Below are 19,092 nucleotides of genomic sequence, written 5' to 3'. Positions count from 1 at the left end.
CCACCGCAGCCTCAACCCGCTGGGCTCCAGCGATCCTTCCGCCTCAGCCTTCTAAGAAGCCAGAATTATAGGCATGGGCTACCATGCCCGGTTGATTTTTTGATTTATTGTAGAGATGAGGTCTCGCCTGCCCAGGCGGGTTTCGAACCCGCGGGCTCAGGCAATCCACTCACCTCAGCCTCCCAAAGGCGCGGGATTACAGGCTGAGCCACCGAGCCTGGCTAGGAGAATTTTTAAGGCTAGCCATGACACTATTGGGTATCCTTCTTTAAATGTGATTTCCCCATCAATTGTTTACAATAAGAGATCTATAAAATCTTTCTTTAAATTTAGGAATCGTAGCTAATTTAAGAGAGCTATAGTCTGGCTATTGACAATCACAATTTTCTGTGGTATACTTAATTCCAAAAATGACTCAGTCAAAATGTTTTGTCATGTAAAGCCCAGGTGGCAATTTTTCAGGTTTTTACTCCATAAGCAAAAGGTGTTCCTGGAGAGGGCATAAAGGAGGTAATTTCCATGATGCCCCAAAATTCACTCTCAGGAATAGACTGAAGAAAGCAACAGTGACGAAAGTCCCATAGGGATGGGAACGTTTAAAGACAGAACTCCCTTAAGAGCTTGACACATTTGGAGCAGAAAGGGTGGTGTTCAAAATGTTGTGTGTTTCAGACTCCCAGCTTTTCAGAGTGGTCATCTGGCTTGACACCAAGACATCATGCCTCAGTATAGTGGCGATCCCATGTGGTCACAAGTCAAGATCTCAAGGACGTAAACCAAGATGAGATGGAAATGTCATCTACTATTTATTTCAAGGACTTGAAGCAAAGTCTGTCTTAACAGACACTAGTCAAGTCAGAACCGCAAAACTGACTATTCTGCAGAGCCTGCTTGAATAACAGGCTTATAGGGGTTCTAGGCCTGTGTTCTATGCTCTAGTATCCCTCTTCATGGCAGACGGACACAGAAAAAAAAAGATAAAGAGAAGCAGCAACACCAAGGGGCTATTTCTGAGAGAAAAGAGATCAAACAATATAAATATTTATATGATAAACCCCCAAATACACCTGTCATGCACTAAAACAAGTCACACAAAACCTTTTCTCTCATTAATCTTGAATTAGAAGAGGAAAGCTGAGACCATGATTTCTACCATCCACTCAACGGGATCCACAGAGAGAGGGAGATGGGGAGCCCGGTGGGTGAGAAATTCTTTACCTTTTGGAGACAGATTCGTTTTCTGGGTTCTCTTCGCTGTTTCCAGAAGAGCAGAGTGGCTTTGGTGATCCTTCTGAATACATGAAAACTATGGGGGCCAAGTTGGCTCCCTAAAGTTTCACTGACAATCACTGGAATGAGGCAGATTGAGGAGTAGTAGCAAAAGTATGCAAATTTATTTGCCATGTGTACATGGGAGTCTTCGGAATGAAGACTCAACTTCCCAGTGAGGTGCAGAAGCTTATGCAACGTCTGAGGGGTAGAGAAGAAGGGGTCTTAGGTCCCGGTGAAACAGGACGGGAGAAAAGAGAAATTTCACTGAGGGGCAGTAAGTGATGACTAGGGAGAAAGATCAGATTGGCAAATGATAGAATTGGGAAACAAATTAACTTGTAAATAGTTCTCTCTGGAATTTAAGCGATCCTTGGAGAGACAATCATTATCATTATTATTATTATTTGGAGTCTTACTCTGTCGCCCAGGATGGAGTGCAGTGGCATGCTCACGGCCACCGCAGCCTCGACCCGCAGGGCTCAGGTAATCCTTCCACCTCAGCCTTCCAAATAGCTGGAACTGTGGGCACATGTCACCATGCCCGGCTAATTTTTTGATTTATTGTAGAGATGAGGTCTCGTCAAGTTGCCTAGGCTGGTCTCCAACCCATGAGCTCAGGCAATCCTCTCACCTTGGCCTCCCAAAGTGCTGGGATTATAGGCGTGAGCCACTGTGCCTGGCCCATTATTTTTAAAAAGTGTCTGTTTGGGTAGCTGCATTCTTGGTCTTTTTTCCTATAATGGATAATGACATAACAGGAAGGGTTACAGGAGCAATTGCCCTCCTGGGTGGATCAGATATATCTTTATGTAGATAGGGGAAATGTCTCTTCCAGTGCTCATTGATGTCTATGGGTTTTTTGTTTTGTTTTGTTTTGAGTCAGAGTCTCACTCTGTCACCCAGGCTACAGTGCAGTGGCCCGCTCACGGCCACTGCAACCACAACCTGCTGGGCTCAGGCCATCCTTCCGCCTCAGCCTTCCTGGTAGCTGAAACTACAGGCATGTGTCATCATGCCTGGCTAACTTTTTTGTTTTATCTTATTTATTTATTTTTAAATGTAATTTAATTTCATTTTAAAATTGTGGGGTACAATTTAGGGTTAGGTATATAAATATTCATTTTGGAGGTACCCTTGTTGATGAGGTGTGCCCCCCTTTCCCCAGGCAGACATCAACTACTGTTAATCCCACCTCCCTGTTAATCCCACTACTGTCGATCCTTTTCTTATAGTGTTATGGTAGTTGTTTAAGGTCCACTTATGAGTGAGAATATGTGGTACTCAGATCTTTGTTTCTATAAAAGATCACCCAGTATTATAAACTCTAATTCCATCCAGGTTGCAGCGAAATTCATTATTTTGTTCTTCTTAATGGCTGTGTAATATTCCTTTGGGTATATGAACCACATGTTTTTATCCAGTCCTCTTTTGATGGGCAGCATGGTCGGTTCCATGTTCTTGCTATTGTGAACAATGCTGTGATAAACATACGTGTGCAGGTATCTTTTTTAATAAGTGATTTGAGTTCTTCCAAGTATATTCCTAGTAGGGGGATTGTGGGGTCATATGGAAGGTCGATTTTTAGAACTTTTAGGAATTGCCACACTGTTTTCCACAGAGCCTGTATTAGTTTACGCTTCCCCCAACAGTGTAGAAGTATTCCCTTTTTGCCACATCCTCTCCTGCATCTGTTATTTTTTGAATTAAAGATGGCCATTCTGACCGGAGTTAGGTGGTATCTCAGTGTAGTTTTAATTTGCATCTCCTTGGTGACTAGTGAAACTGAACATTTTTTCATGTATCTGTTGGCTGCTTGTATGTCTTCTTTTGAGCAGTGTCTATTCATATCTTTTTGTAGAGACTAGGTCTCACCATGTTGCCCAGGCTGGTCTCGAACCCATGGACTCAAGCAATTTTCTCACCTCCACCTCCCAAGGTGCTGGGATCACAGGCATGAGTCACCGTGCCTAGCTGGGTTTTTAATTTAAAATACTCAGTATACCAAGGATCTGTATTTGGGGATGGAATATTTTAATTTCCTTCATGCTTCTTAACAATACATTCTTCACCTATCCACACAGTTCACTGCAGCAAACTTAAAGTGTCACACTCTGGTCACAGTGAGGTAGGAGCAATTTGAGGTTGTTTTGCAGGGATTGCCTACACATGACAGAAACCACTATCTTCAACTTTGGTGGAACTATCCACATTTTACAACTGTTGTTAAAGATAAAACAGTGCCACGGAGATGCTTCATAATCCCTTCACTTCCAAGAAGAGAAGTAGTATGTGTGTGCTTTATTTTTTTTTATTTTTTATTTTTTTGAGTTGGAGTCTTACTCTGTCGCCCAGACTGGAGTGCAGTGGCACTCTACCGGTCACCGCAGCCTCAACCTCCTGGGCTCTGGCGATCCTTCCACCTCAGCCTTCCAAGTTGCTGGAACTACAGGCATGCACTACAATGCCTGGCTAATTTTTTATTTACTGTGGAGATAAGGTCTTGCCAATTTGCCTGGGTGGGTCTCGAACCTGCGGGCTCAGGCAATGCACTCGCCTTGGCCTCTCAAACTGCTGGAATTACAGGCTGAGCCACCGAACCTGGCCTACATATGCTTTAGATTCAGAAAGTACAAAAGGTAAAAAGTGAAGTGGAAGCTTCCTTAAAACTCTAACCTGTGCTTTTAACTTGAGTCATTGCAGAAACAAGGAACACACTCCAGGGTGTGTGCTGTGCATTTCTTTGTCCTGTCATGTTTGTTTTTTGGGAAGCACGTGAGGACAGAACTTCAGACTGAGTCGCCCATCCACTCACTGTGTGACATTTGAGGTTGACCGCATATATGTTAATGCCTGGACTTTGCCCGTAGGCAATGCCAGCTGGTGACATGAGGCAGTGCTCTGAGTCAGACCAGCTGGTCATATGAGTGGCAATCAGCTCTCTGGAGCTCTGCTTCTGTCTCTGACTGTTCTCACCGTGATACTCCCTGGACCTGGATCCAATGTTTCTCCTGAGACTTTCCCCAGAAGTTCTGACACTGACCAGGGGACAGCCACCCCCTATAACCCTTTTCATGTTAAAACGGGACAGTGATTTTAGTCACCTTAGAGGCCAAGAGGAGGCACACAGGAGGTACTCAGTAAATGCTTGTTGTATAAATGTTGAATGAGAGTACCTGGGAATGAAGAATTCAAAAGAATCATGAATGTGCTGAAGGACCCAGTTGGGTGGAAACTGGGAAGGATGGGTACTATGAACTCTTTTTTTTTGAAAGCAGGATTTATTGAGAGGACAAAAAAATTCCCACAGTGGGAGGGGACCTGAAAGATACCAAGGATCTGTATCATTTTTAATTATCATCCAAAATAGATGCTATGATGTGTGCACGCGTGCGCGCACGTGTGTGTGTGTGTGTGTTTGTGTGTGTGTGTGTGTAGACCTCTCCTTTTGACTGAGTAGCTTAGAATATTTCTTCTAGGATCAAAAATTTTCTTGTTAACTATTCCCATACAACTGATTGATATTGAATGATTTAATGAGACTTGATATTTCTGTGCTCCATAGTGAAGCCCATTTCAAAAATTCATTGTGGATTCGATATTATAGTAGAGTTTAGTTGACGTCCTCAAATGGAGCAGGAAGCCCATAGAAACCCCTGGGGAAAATGCCTCTGAGGAAAGACATTGCTTCTCTCTGAGCCAGGCACATATCATCCACCCTTCTTACTCCTGTTTTCTAGATCCCTAAGAGCAAGGCTGGCGAGGCCACCAGGGTGGCGATTGACGTAGGTTTCTGTCACATCGATGCAGCGTGCTTCTATCAAAACGAGGAGGAGGTCGGACAGGCCATTCGCGAGAAGATTGCGGACGGGACCGTGAAGAGAGAGGACATCTTCTACACCACCAAGGTGAAGGTCTCGTGTGTGCAGTCGCCAGAGGCCACTGTCCGTTCAGATATTTCATTTTGGAAGAAAATAACTGACACATTTGAATAATTTATGTATTTCCTAATATCGTGGAGACGCATTATAGAAACATAGAAAACCCTTGCTTTCTCTGATATGTGTTAAAGGTGTCAAGGTCTCTGAGCATCAGACATTCCCATAACATGAAAGTAACAAGACTTTTCCTCTTTAACTGCTGTGGGGGCTCACCAGACACGACAGGTCTACACCTTTCATTCTCCATAGGTGCTCTCAGAACATATCAAGTGAAGTTAATACTATTCAGAGGAGGGAACCAGATGAGGAAACACTTTTTTTCTTCACATCAGCTTTGAGTTCTCTGAACTGTTTAACATTTCCCTAGGTGGAGAAACCTGCTTCAATATAAACAGAAATGAGGTCTCTGTAGATGAATCCTATGCGTGTTTTCATCAATAAAAACAACTTTTTAAAAAAATGAATGTGGAACTCTCAGCAGAATTGTTTTTAGGAAATTATTACACAGGCAATTCCAGCCCCCTTGTCCTGACATTTCTTGGTTCCTTTCAGAGGATGACTCCTCTGTCCCTTGACATATCGAGGCTGTTTTTCCTGCCCCATCTGATTTTTGTTCACAGTTTTCTTTTCTTTTTTTTTAGTTAGAGTCTCACTCGGTTGTCCAGGCTGGAGGGCAGCGGCACACTCATGGCCACCCCAGCGTCAGCCTGCTGGGCTCAGGCGAGCCTTCTGCCTCAGCCTTCCAAGTAGCCCGAACAACAGGCGCATAATACCATGCCCGGCTCAGTTTTTTTTATTTATTGTAGAGACGAGGTCTAGCCAAGTTGCCCGGGCTGTTCTCGAACCTGCGAGCTCAGGCAATTCACTTGTCTCGGCCTCCCACAGTACTGGGATGACAGGCTGAGAACGCGGGCCTGGTCAAGGGTTTCCTTCCACTTGCAGTGTCGCTTCCAAAGCCTGATTTACACTGAGCAACACAAATTCAGCTCCACTTCATTTAGTTTTGGATCACCACAATGGTTTGCCACTCGCTTTCAACCTGTTAGCTGTCGCGTCTAATTTTGGTCCCTAAATGTGACAAATCGTAAGCCACGGTTTGTTTCTTTTGCTGACTGCAGCTTTGGCATACTTTCATGCGACCAGAATTGGTTCGACCAGCCCTGGAAAGGTCACTGAAGAAACTTGGCTTGGACTATGTTGATCTCTTCGTTATTCACGAACCATTTGCTATGAAGGTCAGCCTTTGTTTTTCTTGTTATGCCCAAGATTGTGTGATCACTTTTGTTAACTCTTCATTCTCTCCTTTCAGATTTTGGGTTCTTGCTGAAAGAGGTAGCTTTGAGTGAGGCCCATAGAGAATTCCAAGCCATTCATGACTGTCCTTGACAGTTGAGTCACTCAACCATCAAGATTCTCTTTTATTCCTCATCCCCCCGCTTTAAGGAAGATTCAGGTTTAGTGATCTCGCTGCCTTTCCTCAGAGAGCCGAGGGCACTGTTTTACATGTCTCAGTGATGGTGCCATTGTCTCTGTGCCTTTGGTGGTTAGGGTCCTCAAGAATGTTGGCTCACTGCCATCTGCAGAGATACAATGGGAAATCCCCACCTCTTTAGAAGGAGGGTCTCTCCCGTGTACACCTCTCAGGCCAAAGAAGAGAGAGGTACCTGGGGCGTTTCATATTGCACAGCAGGGCTGCCATGGGCTTTGCTGATCCAACCTCTCCTCGCAGTGGACATTCTCTAAGCACGTCCGATATCCTCTCTATCTGAGTTGGGTTATCGTCAACTGGCGCTAAACTCACTGGTTAATAGTTGTAAGTGCTATCCTCCAAACCAGCCTGTCCTCAAGAAATGAAAAAAATTCCAACATTTGAAGACTTATTCTTGGAGGAGTTTGGGGGTGTGTGAAGGAAAGAGAGTGGAGGAAATTGGGGGGACATATTTTGTGATGGGTCTCTCAGATTCTGGTCTTTCTTTTCCCCCATGTCTTTTCTTATACACACACACACACACACACACACACACACACACACACACCGTCCGGACCAGCCGGGGTTATTGGGGTACCTGAAAGAGGGAGTGGAGACATGAAAGGAATACAAGACTCCTTTAGCTGCAAAGGGAGGGCACCGGGGCTAGTCCCCGAGTGCCCCTGTTTCTCTTTGTTCCAAAGTTTATATACAAGCACAATACAATCAGGCATTCAAACTTCCCCAATCTTCAACATTAAACTTCCCCTCTATCAAGAAGTGTCTGTACCCAGACTCAGACTATTCTGCCAACATTTCATATTAGTTTTGTCCTTGGCCCACACTTTCTGTACTTTGAAAGACACATACTATTCTTATCTGGACTCTGCTTTTCTAGGTAGACAGCTTCATGCTTTAACTATTTAGTCCCCGACACACACACACACACACACACACACACACACACACACACACTCACACATATGTGCACACACAGCCACATTCAGATGAATAATCACAGCCTCCTGAAGGCAGGATGGCCAAGATCCTTTGGCACCAGAAAGGGGATTTTTAAAGATAATCACCATCTTTATCCTCCATTCTCTCTGTATTCCAGCCTGGGGAGGAACTGCTGCCAAGGGATGCCAATGGAAAATTCATCTTTGATACCGTGGACCTTTGTGACACTTGGGAGGTATGACCTGTACAGACACCCAGAGGCACTGTGAAGCGGAGTAGGAGTCATGGAATGGGGATTCACAAGGGGTGAGATTTTTCTCCAGCCATTGTCTGACCTCACACCTGTCCTGGAACTTTTCTGCCCCTCTGTGCTGTCACTTTGTGAACTGAGGGAGTTGTACAGGGTGACTTGGAAGGTTCATTTTCATTTTAACTTCTATGGTTGTAAGTAGGCATTTATTTTGCTTGTGAGATCAGGTTGTTGCTTCATCTCAGGACAGATCAACACAGCACAGAGGAAGGGAAATGCCGACCCAGAAGGGTGGACTGCAGAGGAGAGGGAACCTGCCCTTACAGACCCCCTCCCATATGCATTTTTTACCATTCTAGGAAGGAGATGGCAGCAAACCCACTGTGAGCAGAGAATCTGAAACTTCCTTTTGCTCTTGATGATGGCATAATTTGTTAAACCGTGGATACATATATATTCATATACGTATGTATATATATAATGCCGAGTTGCAAAATAGGCACCATTCAGGGGGTGGGAGAGGAAAGAAGAAATTGTAAAGCACCTTGACATCTAGTTGCTGTCCTGAGTGTGCATGTCATAGAATCAAGGAGACAGATATGTATATGGATAGGAAAGAAGTGCATCAGGAAATAATGTTTTCAGGTGATAAAACTGTTGGATTCAGTATAATTGTTATGTGTGTCAAAACAGACTTGCATGTTTAACACACATAACAATGTTTCCAGTTCATACAAGTCCAAGGATACATGAAAGGACAAACCATACTAAATGTCCTCCATACTTCTCCTTCCTCCCCAGGCCCTGGAGAAGTGCAAAGACGAAGGTCTAACCAGGTCCATCGGGGTGTCCAACTTCAACCACCAGCAGCTGGAACTGATCCTGAGCGAGCCGGGGCTCAAGTACAAGCCCGTCTGCAACCAGGAGAGCCCTGAGTCCACCGGGGCCTTCTCTCACTTTCTGCTCCTCACACCCTCCTTCTTAACTGTGTCTCCCAGTTTCTGCTAGATCAGAGTTCCTTTCACCAAGACAGGAATTACCAGGGAAGGAGCCGGCTGAGCAGAGCGGGAAGAGCAGGATCTCCTTCTTCAGAGGCGGTGTGAAGTTCCTCGGGACAGCCAAGGGGAGAGAATGAGTCGGCGGGTGGCAGCCTTGGTGTGGAACTCAGGAGGTGGTCCAGGCCGGAGAGGCAGATTTTGGCAGTCATTCCTCTCTGGATGGCAACTAAACTCACAGGAATGGATCGCTTTCCCAGGGGAGTTCATAGAATGAAAGGAAGAGGCAGGAAGTCCACACGGAAGGGTCTGGCACAGAGGCCCTGGCACGGAGATGGAGCAGGAGTTTCCAGACAGGCGGGGAGACTGTGAGGAGGGTGTGGTGTCAGGAGGCAGAAGAAAGGGAGTTGGAAAGCCCTGAGTGGGACGGAAGGCGGGTCCTGCTGAAGGGCCACCACTTCCGTAGGGATGGAAAAGGTGTTGGATTAGTGGAGGGAAGTCGTGGGAATCCAAGCAGGGCAGCTACAGATTGGGGGGAGTTGAAGCCAGACAGTGGAAGGGCATGGGGAAGAGGAAGTGGAGACATCACAATTAAAGCAAGGGTTCTGTAAGGAAGTACTTAATACTGCCAAATATCCAACATTTTTTATGACGTTGTTAAGTTTACAGCCTTTTGAAGAGTATTTTGATAATTCTACAAAAAAGCTATTCAAATATTAATGCTATTTGTCTTAGACATTTATTTTTTACTTTGTAAAAAATCAGAGTATGTAAAAATCATTTACCACGGGTGTACGTCTGTGTGTGTGTAATCACAATTTATTTCTAATACCAACTGATTAGAGTGCTAAATATCAACCAACAGAGAAATGATTAAATTGATGATGGTTTTATGGTGATCTATGCTCGGATATTGAAAAAACTAATAGCAAAAAGCAAAACTTTTTCTGTAATATCACATACGAAGCATATCAGACAATACTCTGCCAGTTAGTATGTTTCCAGTTGCAAGAAATGGAAAACTCAACTCAGACGGTCTTACAGTTTTTAAAAAGTTGATTTACTTTTGGAAGACTCAGGGTCTGGTTGCTAGAAGCTGTAAGAAGTATCTTGAAATGAATGCATTTTTCTATGCCTTACTCTTCAGAGCTGCATTTGGCTCCCACAAGTCTCCTTGTTCATGTTCAGTGGGAAAGAGTGGGTTTGGGGGACTGTTTCCAAAGATGGTGGAAGAATTTTCCTTGAATTTTTCCAGCAAATTTGTGCCATTGGCTGGAACCACATCATGTGCTTTTTGTCAACCAATCAGTGCAAAATAAAGACCATGGCACCAAATTGTGAGTCTACTTCTTGGGGCACTGAAGCTGAAGACAGAGGAAGGGAGGAATTCTTCCCTATTCTTATCAGAATTAATGTTTATCAACACCATTCACTCTTTATGCTACATATAAAATTACATACAATTTTAAAAATGACTAAAATTAAGCTTAGTAAAATGACTACAGTTGCTGTGTGGTTCTGATGGGATTCTAGGTGTTTTGTGGTTTTTTTCCTATATTTAACATAAAATTGTTTCTTTTAAAACTTTTAAAAAACATTTCACCATTATGAAATGTCAAACTACAAAAACAAGACCATGGCCTTTTCTCATGTGCCATCACTACACTTGTGGGGGGCTAGCCCCTGTAGAGATTGGGGGTCCCTGGTAGGAAAGATGGCATCAGTGATTAAACTGGAGGGATAGATATTAGAAAGAAGAAAGAGACTGGACAACTGATCAAAGATTGAACAGAAGCCATTTAATGGAGCAAACCGTAAGCCTTTTATCCTAAAGTTTCACGGGCAAAATTACAAGACTTTCACGTGAACATAAAGCCAGGTGGGTGAGGGGTGTCCCCCCCCTCAGGCATGAGGAAGAACAATCCCAAAATTATCTTACTGTTCCTAATGCTTGGTTAATGTTCCTCAAAAATAATGCAACAATCTCCACTAGCATCATGATGTGCTAATAATCAATAACTTCTAAAGCTTATGCGTACACAATGCCTAAAACAACTAACTTAAATCCTATTACCTTTTCTATTCTATGCTAATTCTACCTACCCTATGGAAACTCTTAATTATAGCTCAAACCAGTTCCTAAAGAATGTGGCCCAGTCCAAAGATCACACTGGGCTGTTTCCAGGAACAATCGATTATACTCTCTTAGCAAAATGGCTACTCTAAAATCTTATATATCTATCTTAACTTCTATAAAAATTTCCAGTTAAATCTCAAAGTATCATGCTTGAACTATCATAATTTCCTAACATTGCCATAAGCTATTCTACAATACTTTCTGTGAATAAAATAAGTTCAACATCTATAATGAATAGAGGAAAACCTTATACTAATTGCTAGCTAAAACCAGTTCAAAAGAATATGGCCCAGTCCAAAGTAACGCTGGGCTCTTAAGAATGTGGCCTAGTCCAAAGTTCATACTGGGCCATTTCTTGTGACTATAGATAACCATCTATACCACCTAAAGCTGAAAACAGCTCTCCATATGTATATACTAATTCTACAAATATACTTTTAAATCTTATAAAGAAACTTGTACCATATTGAAGGCTTCCAAATGTGACCTGAATTTGAATTATATCTAATACCTAAGCTGAAACCGCAGTTCATGGGAAACAAGAACAATGAGTTTCTAGAGTGAGCCAGGCCTGTCACAGTCACAGCGTCTTCAGCTTAGGTCAGCAGAGATCCTTTTGGCTGAGTGTGCCAAATAGAAAAAGGTAGAAGGGAATGGGATCAACAGCCCCCGAACACATCCTAGTGGTCTCGGGGTCCACAGCCCTCATTGATCCCTAACGCTCAGTGGTCCTCCGTGGCCAGCTCCCAACACACACTTATGCAGTAATTATCTCACATTCAAGCATGTTACATACACTCCTACCTCTGGATGATTTTGAAGCAGGAATTATATCATTTTATCTGTAAATATTTCAGCATATGTTTTTAAAAATCTATGAATTTTTAAAACAAAAATAGCCAGAATCATATGCCACCTAAAATCTTAGCAATGATTTTTTGATATCTTTAAATATCATTAGTGTTCAAACTTGATTGTGTTATATTTTTGTCATTGATTCGTTGAAATGGAGATGAAAATAAGGGTCATACATTGAAATGGGATGATATGTCTCTTAAATCTCTCTTCCTCACTTTTTTTTTTTTGGAGTTGGAGTCTCACTCTGTCTCCCAGGCTGGAGTGCAGTGGCACACTCACCGCCACCCCAGCGTTGACCTGCTGGGCTCAAGCTATCCTTCTGCCTCAACCTTCCAAGTAGTCAGAACTACAGACCTGCGCTACCACACCCAGCTAATTTTTGATCTTTGATTGTAGAGATGAGGTCTTGCCATGTTGCCTGGGCTGGTCTTGAACCCTCAGGTTCAGGCCACCCACTTGCCTCAGCCTCCCAAAGTGCTGGGATGACAGGCTGCACCACCGCCCCGGCCTCTTCCTCACTTTGTCCTCCTCTTCCACTACCTCCTTTATTCCTCTTCCTCCTCCACCTTTTGCTCTCTCTCACATTTCTTCTTTCTCCTCTTCAGGTTGTTTATGAAGTTAATTGGGTAATTTGTTTTGCAAAAATTCCCACCCAATAGGATTCACTAAGGGGTGCCTATGACAGTTTGACAGGTCCCTGTGGCACTTCCTGTAGATTGAAGCTAAGAGCTAAAGACTTGATCACATAGGATCAATCCTATATTGGCTTTAACAAATAGATTGTTTTTTTCATCCATTATAGTTGCTATTCTTTTTAATGCCCAGATTGCCACCATTTTGGCCAGGGAGAGGGAGCCTCTCCAAGGGTTCTCCTGGGCTCTTTAACATGCTTCTTGGTCTTTCTTGTCTTCTTGGCATTCTAAACTGCGAACTGTTCTAGGCTTAACTCATAGCTTTGCCACTCAGAACTGGAGTTGGTCATTTCTCTAGGGAATTATATTTCAGTAAAAGATAGTGGTTAGAGACTGCAATTTGGATGAAAGAAATTGTATACATTTTAAGACATGAATAAAAAGAGAGTAAGAAGAAAATGTTGTATCAATGTGAAAACTGATGGAACTTGAAGGTATTTCAGGAGGTGCATGGGGAAAATGACCATCTGAAAAAATATAGTACGTACATGAACATCGTAATAAAAATTTCTTCAAAGTACTTTTCAAATTTACATGTGGTTATTGGCTCATGTATTCTGATACCTTTTGGTCTTGGAAAATTGCAGGTGGAATGTCATCCTTACCTCAACCAGAGCAAACTCCTGGCATTCTGCAAGCCCAAGGACATTGTTCTAGTTGCCTACGGTACCCTGGGATCCAGTAGAGACCCAAGGTGGTAATAAGAATATAAAGAGTTGACTTAAGACAGCAACTCTATTGATGATGAGTCACTCTTGAAAATTAAGTTTTAATGTTTAATTCAGGAAAAACTCAAACATAAAGAAGTGAATTCCTGTGTACCACCAGTGAGCTGCCATGTCACCAACATTCTGTCCCTCTTGTTTCATCTATATGTCTACCTGATCCCAACCTCACCCCAAATATAATTTCATAAAGTGATTTTCAAGTACAATTTTTAATTGTATAATTTTCACAAATGGGCATACAGTATAGTCCACATCCCTATTATGATATAGAAACTTTCTACCTTCCAAAAAAGTTCTAGTGTGTTCCTTCTTAGACAATCCCTCTTCACCTCTAGCTTTTGATTTTTTGTTTTATCTTAGTTGAGACTTGCCTGCTTTAGAACTTTATATGAAAGAACTCATTTACTCTTTTGTGTCTTACTTTTTTTACCCAACATGTCTGTTAGATATATTCATATGGTTGCATATGCTTGCAGTTCTTTCCAATGCATTTGAGAAATGTTCTGTTACATGAATACATATACAAGTTGTTTATACCCTCACCTGTTAAGGGCAGTTTAGTTTTTGCCAGTTTGCTGCAGTTTTGACTGAATCTCTGTAAATATGCAGGCTCTTTTGAATCATACTTTATTGTGCCTACTCCTCAATTCTCTGGGAAATTTGGGAAGAAGGGGCAGTGCGCACTATATTTTCCTTCCTTCATGCCTTTTTTTGCAGGGTGGATAAGGACAGCCCACACCTCTTAGAGGACCCAGTCTTGAAAGCCATCGCCAAGAAACACGGTCGAAGCCCAGGCCAGGTTGCTCTGCGCTTCCAGCTGCAGCGGGGGGTGGTGGTCCTGGCCAAGAGCTTCAATGAGAAGAGAATCAGAGAGAACTTCCAGGTACGGGTTGAGCAGGGTGTCTCCAGAGTGTGCCATGGGAACTTTACTGGGGCAATCTCTCTTGCCTGGGAGTGGGCACCATGTCTCACTCATTCCCATGTGTCTCTCTCCTGTGTGAAAGCAGCTTGGCGGGGTGGAAAAAGGGAGCACTGGACCTGGAGTGAGTCCTAAGGTTTATGACCGCTAGGCCTGGCTTTGACACGTACTAGTTGTTTGCCACTAAGTGCATTTCAATTTTGTTATTTTCGTCAGTTTTAGGAGTTCTTCTACATAGTAAAGAACTTTAAGGACCTTGATTTTCCTTTATCTTCTCTTCCTGGCAAACCCTTATTTGTATTTTGAGATCAAACCCAGATAGGGTTAACTGCTTTGATAAACCACTGGGCCAACCCAGCACACACTTTGACCAGGATGGTCCCTAGCATGACCCTGTTCATGAGTTTTCTTTTTAAATTAACTTGCAATTACTTGCTTATATGTCACTGTGTTCTATGGATCTTCGAGGCAGTGACTTCCTCTTGGTCGTCTGTTGTCTCTTTTCTCCTAACAGTGGTCTTAGGAGGGAGGAAGCTAGGTGTCAGTTTTTTGACTAGCCATTTCAACATATCAGTGAGTAAAGTTTTTCCCTAAAGTTTTCTTCATATATTCTCTGGGTCTATCAATCAATAGTCTTTAGCTTATTTTGCTTTAAATCCCATAAGAATTTGTAAAAACTATGTATGCCAGTAGTTCTTAATTTAAAACGCCCTCTTGAAATTTTATCATGAGTTTAATATTTATAAAACATTACATTTAAAGTCTATGATTTATAATGTATTTGCTTCAAAACCTTGTCGATTAAGTTTAATATTTGATGAAAAAGAGACATAGTTAAATTTAAATCTCATTGTTAAACCGTACGGAAAACTAATCTCATTTTTATTTTTTATTCAACTCAATATGTTAATGCATGTTTGAATGACAGCCCTATTATTCCAGAAGGAATTTATTTTTAAGAACAGCTGATGGATACATGGATGAGTGATAGACACATAATGGAAAGAAATGGGTACAGAGGAAAAAATACATTAGATAGATAGAAAGGTAGATAGATAGATAGATAGATAGAGCTGAATTGTGCATGAAATGATCTCCTGGATGAAATAGTAAACTTATTATTCTTTTTAAACCAAATATTTCTCTCTTTTGTCATTGAGAGTCTCTCAACAGGGGCTAAGGGTTGACAAATGAGAACATAAGTTCTGTGTGTCTCAAAGATCAGTCAGAGAGGGTTTTTTAGAGGGAAGAGCAAAATAGATCGATAAAAATAGACAGTGTTGGAGGCCTGAGATGGGAAGTGATGTGGTGAAACAGCTGACCAGGAAGTGCATTTCCCAAGGCCAACAGACCTTAGAGAGGAGTTGTCCTGTCTTCAAACTTGTGCAGTCCAAGGCTGGGTGAAGGTCCAAGAGATGTGAGGAAAGAAAAGTCCGGGAGTGTGGGCAAGTCCAGGAAGTGGGTTTCTTATCCAGATGGTCCTTTTGCGTGGAAATAAATGATTTGCTTTTTCTGTCTCTGGCAAATCTCTAGATTGATGAATTGAAAATCTTTCTTGAGGGTACCTGCATAATGAACATTTGTGTACCTAACCCCGAATGGTACCCCACATCTTTAAAATTAAAAATTTTTTTTAAAAAAGAAAGAAAGTCTTTCTGTTGTGAAACGGAGCAGTCTAGGAGTGGGGTGGATGGAATGGGGTGGAATGTACAAACAACAGAGCTCAGGCAGAAGAAGTCTCAGGCCACGTGCACCTGGAAGCCGATGAGGAGGAAATGCTTCCCCGAAGCTGACCTTGCCTCTGCCCCTGGGAGGTCCCTGCATTCCCAGGTAGAAGATACTGCTCTGGAGAAAGTCACTGTGGTTTTTGTTTTTAATTCCTTTCAGGTTTTTGACTTTGAATTGGCTCCAGAAGACATGAAAGCCATCGAAGGCCTCAACAGGAATTTCCGATATCTTCCTTTAAAATTGTAAGTGGCTCTTTGAGATTGTTTCCTGCGTTGTTTTCTGTAACATGCAGGCAAGCAGAGGGCTGAAGCATTCCTAAATCAGAAAGATAAGTCTCGTTTTAGGTGTAGCCCTGAAATAGGAACTTCCCTGTAGCCATCAGACCAGAGGTTTCCTCCAGGGCTCAGGCTCTGACCCCAAAGAGCATCCATAAGTCAAGCTGCTAAAGTTTGCACCATTGTGAATCCAACTGTTTGATGCCCTTACTACCTGTGCCCGGGTCCTGCACTCAGGGCCTACTTACCCGTCACATGAAAAAGCATGCTACTTATGAACCATGGTACTATGAGGGTCTCATCATAATGTCCTATCTTTATGTTAAAATTAGAATTAAAAAATACAATGATAACAAATACATAACGATGAATCTTGCCTAGCACCATCTTCCTGTTTACACCAAGGTAACGTGAGGCACAATTTTGGTATTTTTAAGGTGGTGGGAACCACGAAGGCAAATGTGCAGGGACATTTCTACTTAGTGTGGAATTCCCTTTTCAGAACGCCACAGATGTCTTCCAAATTTATCTCTTCTTGACTTCCTTTACCTATCACAACTCCCATTTCCTCAGCTATATAATCTCACCAAGCTGAATCATAAATAAATTATAAAATTAATGAACCCTCATAGGTTCCTCACAGATGTGTCGTCCATTTCATTTACCAAGATAAGGTCCCCTAGAATTTATCTGGATCTTCAAGTCAAGACTATTACTTAAGTGTCACCTTTGTCCATCAGAAATCTGCCTCGTAAGAACCCAAAATGCCTTCACTTTGGTTCATTTATAAAGGTGACATTTCATTGGTTCACCTGCTGCAGGATCTGAGGTTGAGGAGAAAGAAATCAAACAGAGAGAAGCTTAGAGAAGATATTAGAAATAGGGAGAGATGAAGGTTTGGTTATGAGAATAAAGAGTTAGTCTTCTAGCCGGGCTTGATGGCTCAGCCTGTAATCCCGTGCCTTTGGGAGGCTGAGGTGAGTGGATTGCCCAAGCCTGCGGGTTCGAGACCCACCTGGGCAGGCAAGATCTCATCTCTACAATAAAATAAAAAAAATTAGCCGGACGTGGTAGCGCGCACCTGTAATTCCGGCTACATTGGAAGGCTGAGGTGGAAGGATCGCTGGAGCCCAATAAGTCGAGGCTGCGGTGGCCGGAAGCAGCCACTGCACTCCAGTCTGGGCGACAGAGTGAGACTCTAACTCAAAAAAAAAAAAAAAAAAGTTAGTCTTCTAAAAAAAAATCAAAAAAGCCCTTTTCTTTTTGAGAAACAATAACAGGATCCTGAGGAAAAACGTTAAATGAGAAAAATGTGGGGAGGAACATTCCTGTCCTCAAAGGCTTTTAAGTGTAAGTCTGTGATCTACCTCGTGGGACCATGAATGCTTCTTCTTCCTCATCTTGGTGGTCCTGTGCCCATAACACAGCTCCTGGCACATGGAGCTGCTAAGCTGTTCTTTAATGACATTCAGTTGAAAAGGGCAAATTGTGAAAAAAGAGAAAAAATAGGACAAAAAAAAATACTAATTACCAAATTGCAAGTATTCTCATACATTATCACTAAGAAACTTTAATCACATTGTATAGGTCTGGTTATTAAAAATATATCTTAGCCGGGCTCAATGGCTCAGCCTGTAATCCCGTGCTTTGGGAGGCCAAGGTGAGTGAATTGCCTGAGCCTGCGGGTTCGAGACCCGCCTGGGCAACTGGGCGAGACCTCATCTCTACAATAAATCAAAAAATTAGCCGTGCGTAGTGGCGCGCACCTGTAGTTCTGGCTACTTGGAAGGCTGAGGAGGAAGAATTGCCGGCGCCCAGCAGGTGGAGATTGTGGTGGCCGGGAGCAGCCACTGCACTCCAGTCTGGGCAGCAGAGTGAGACTCCCAACTCAAAAAAAAAAATACATCTTACCTGCCCTATAGATTAGAGCATATGTGCTGGGGTAAAAGTAGAAACGTGGTTGCAAATTCAGAGCTTTTAGCCCATTTAACTGCATCTTCAGAGAAACTTTCTTGGACAGAGTGGGGAAAAAGTTAACTAATCATTGCCTTTTCTCTTTCAGTGTTACTGATCACCCTAATTATCCATTTTTTTTGAAGAATATTGACTGTGAGTTGCTACACATCACTACCGGAATTTCCTTCATTTGAACAACTGGAGAGGATTTTATTGGGTGGAAGGGACTAGAAAGTAGTGTCTATAGTTTCAGGTGTTTGCCTTTCTTTTTCATGTTACGAAATAATAAAAACTTTAAAATAAAAATATTTTTTTCCTGATTATTAAAATAATACATACATGTGGTGGGCCAGCCCCTGCAGAGATTGGGAGTCCCTGTAAGGTGTGACAGTATCAGCAATTTTGTAGGAGGGATAGATATTAAAAGAAAGAAAGAAAGAGACTGGACTCTGTCTAGTGCAGAAGCCATTTAATGGGACAAACCGTAAGCCTTTTATCCTAATTTTTCACGGTTTAAATCACAAGACTTTCACATGAAAACAAAGCCACGCGGTTGAGGGGCGCCCCCCTCTACCTTCCAGTTGTTTCCTCAAGCATGAGGAAGAACAATCCCAAAATTATCTTACTCTTCCTAATGTTTGGTTAATGTTCCTCAAAAATAATGCAACAATCTCCACTAGCAACCTGATGTTCTAATAATCAGTAACTTCTAAAACTTATGCGTACACAACACCTAAAACGACTAACTTAAATTCTATTATCTTTTCTATTCTATGCTAATTCTACCTACACTATGGAAACTCTTAATTATAGTTCAAACTAGTTCCTAAAGAATGTGGCCCAGTCTAAAGATCATGCTGGGCCGTTTCTGGAAACAATCGATCATAATCTCTTAGCAAAATGGCTACTCTAAAAT

The 19,092-nt window shown here is 42.4% G+C and overlaps 1 protein-coding gene across 1 annotated transcript in view; it reads left to right on the top strand.

The window, feature by feature from the left end:
• LOC103263300 (aldo-keto reductase family 1 member C23-like protein) overlaps nt 1-18,370 on the top strand; it is a 23,618-nt gene extending 5,248 nt beyond the window's left edge. The window contains exons 2-9 of the mRNA XM_008060986.1: nt 5,012-5,177; nt 6,329-6,445; nt 7,796-7,873; nt 8,690-8,809; nt 13,155-13,267; nt 14,016-14,181; nt 16,105-16,187; nt 18,283-18,370. Coding sequence (XP_008059177.1) covers nt 5,012-5,177; nt 6,329-6,445; nt 7,796-7,873; nt 8,690-8,809; nt 13,155-13,267; nt 14,016-14,181; nt 16,105-16,187; nt 18,283-18,370 — 931 coding nt within the window. The remainder of the gene's footprint in view (nt 1-5,011; nt 5,178-6,328; nt 6,446-7,795; nt 7,874-8,689; nt 8,810-13,154; nt 13,268-14,015; nt 14,182-16,104; nt 16,188-18,282) is intronic.
• The last annotated feature ends 722 nt before the right edge of the window (nt 18,371-19,092 follow it).

The sequence above is a fragment of the Carlito syrichta genome, unplaced genomic scaffold (genome assembly GCF_000164805.1).
Source record: "Carlito syrichta isolate Samal-C Ts95f unplaced genomic scaffold, Tarsius_syrichta-2.0.1 Scaffold304794, whole genome shotgun sequence".
Lineage (NCBI taxonomy): Eukaryota > Metazoa > Chordata > Mammalia > Primates > Tarsiidae > Carlito > Carlito syrichta.
The sequence above is the reverse complement of the archived record's forward strand: the minus strand, read 5'-3'. Positions and strand labels throughout refer to the sequence as shown.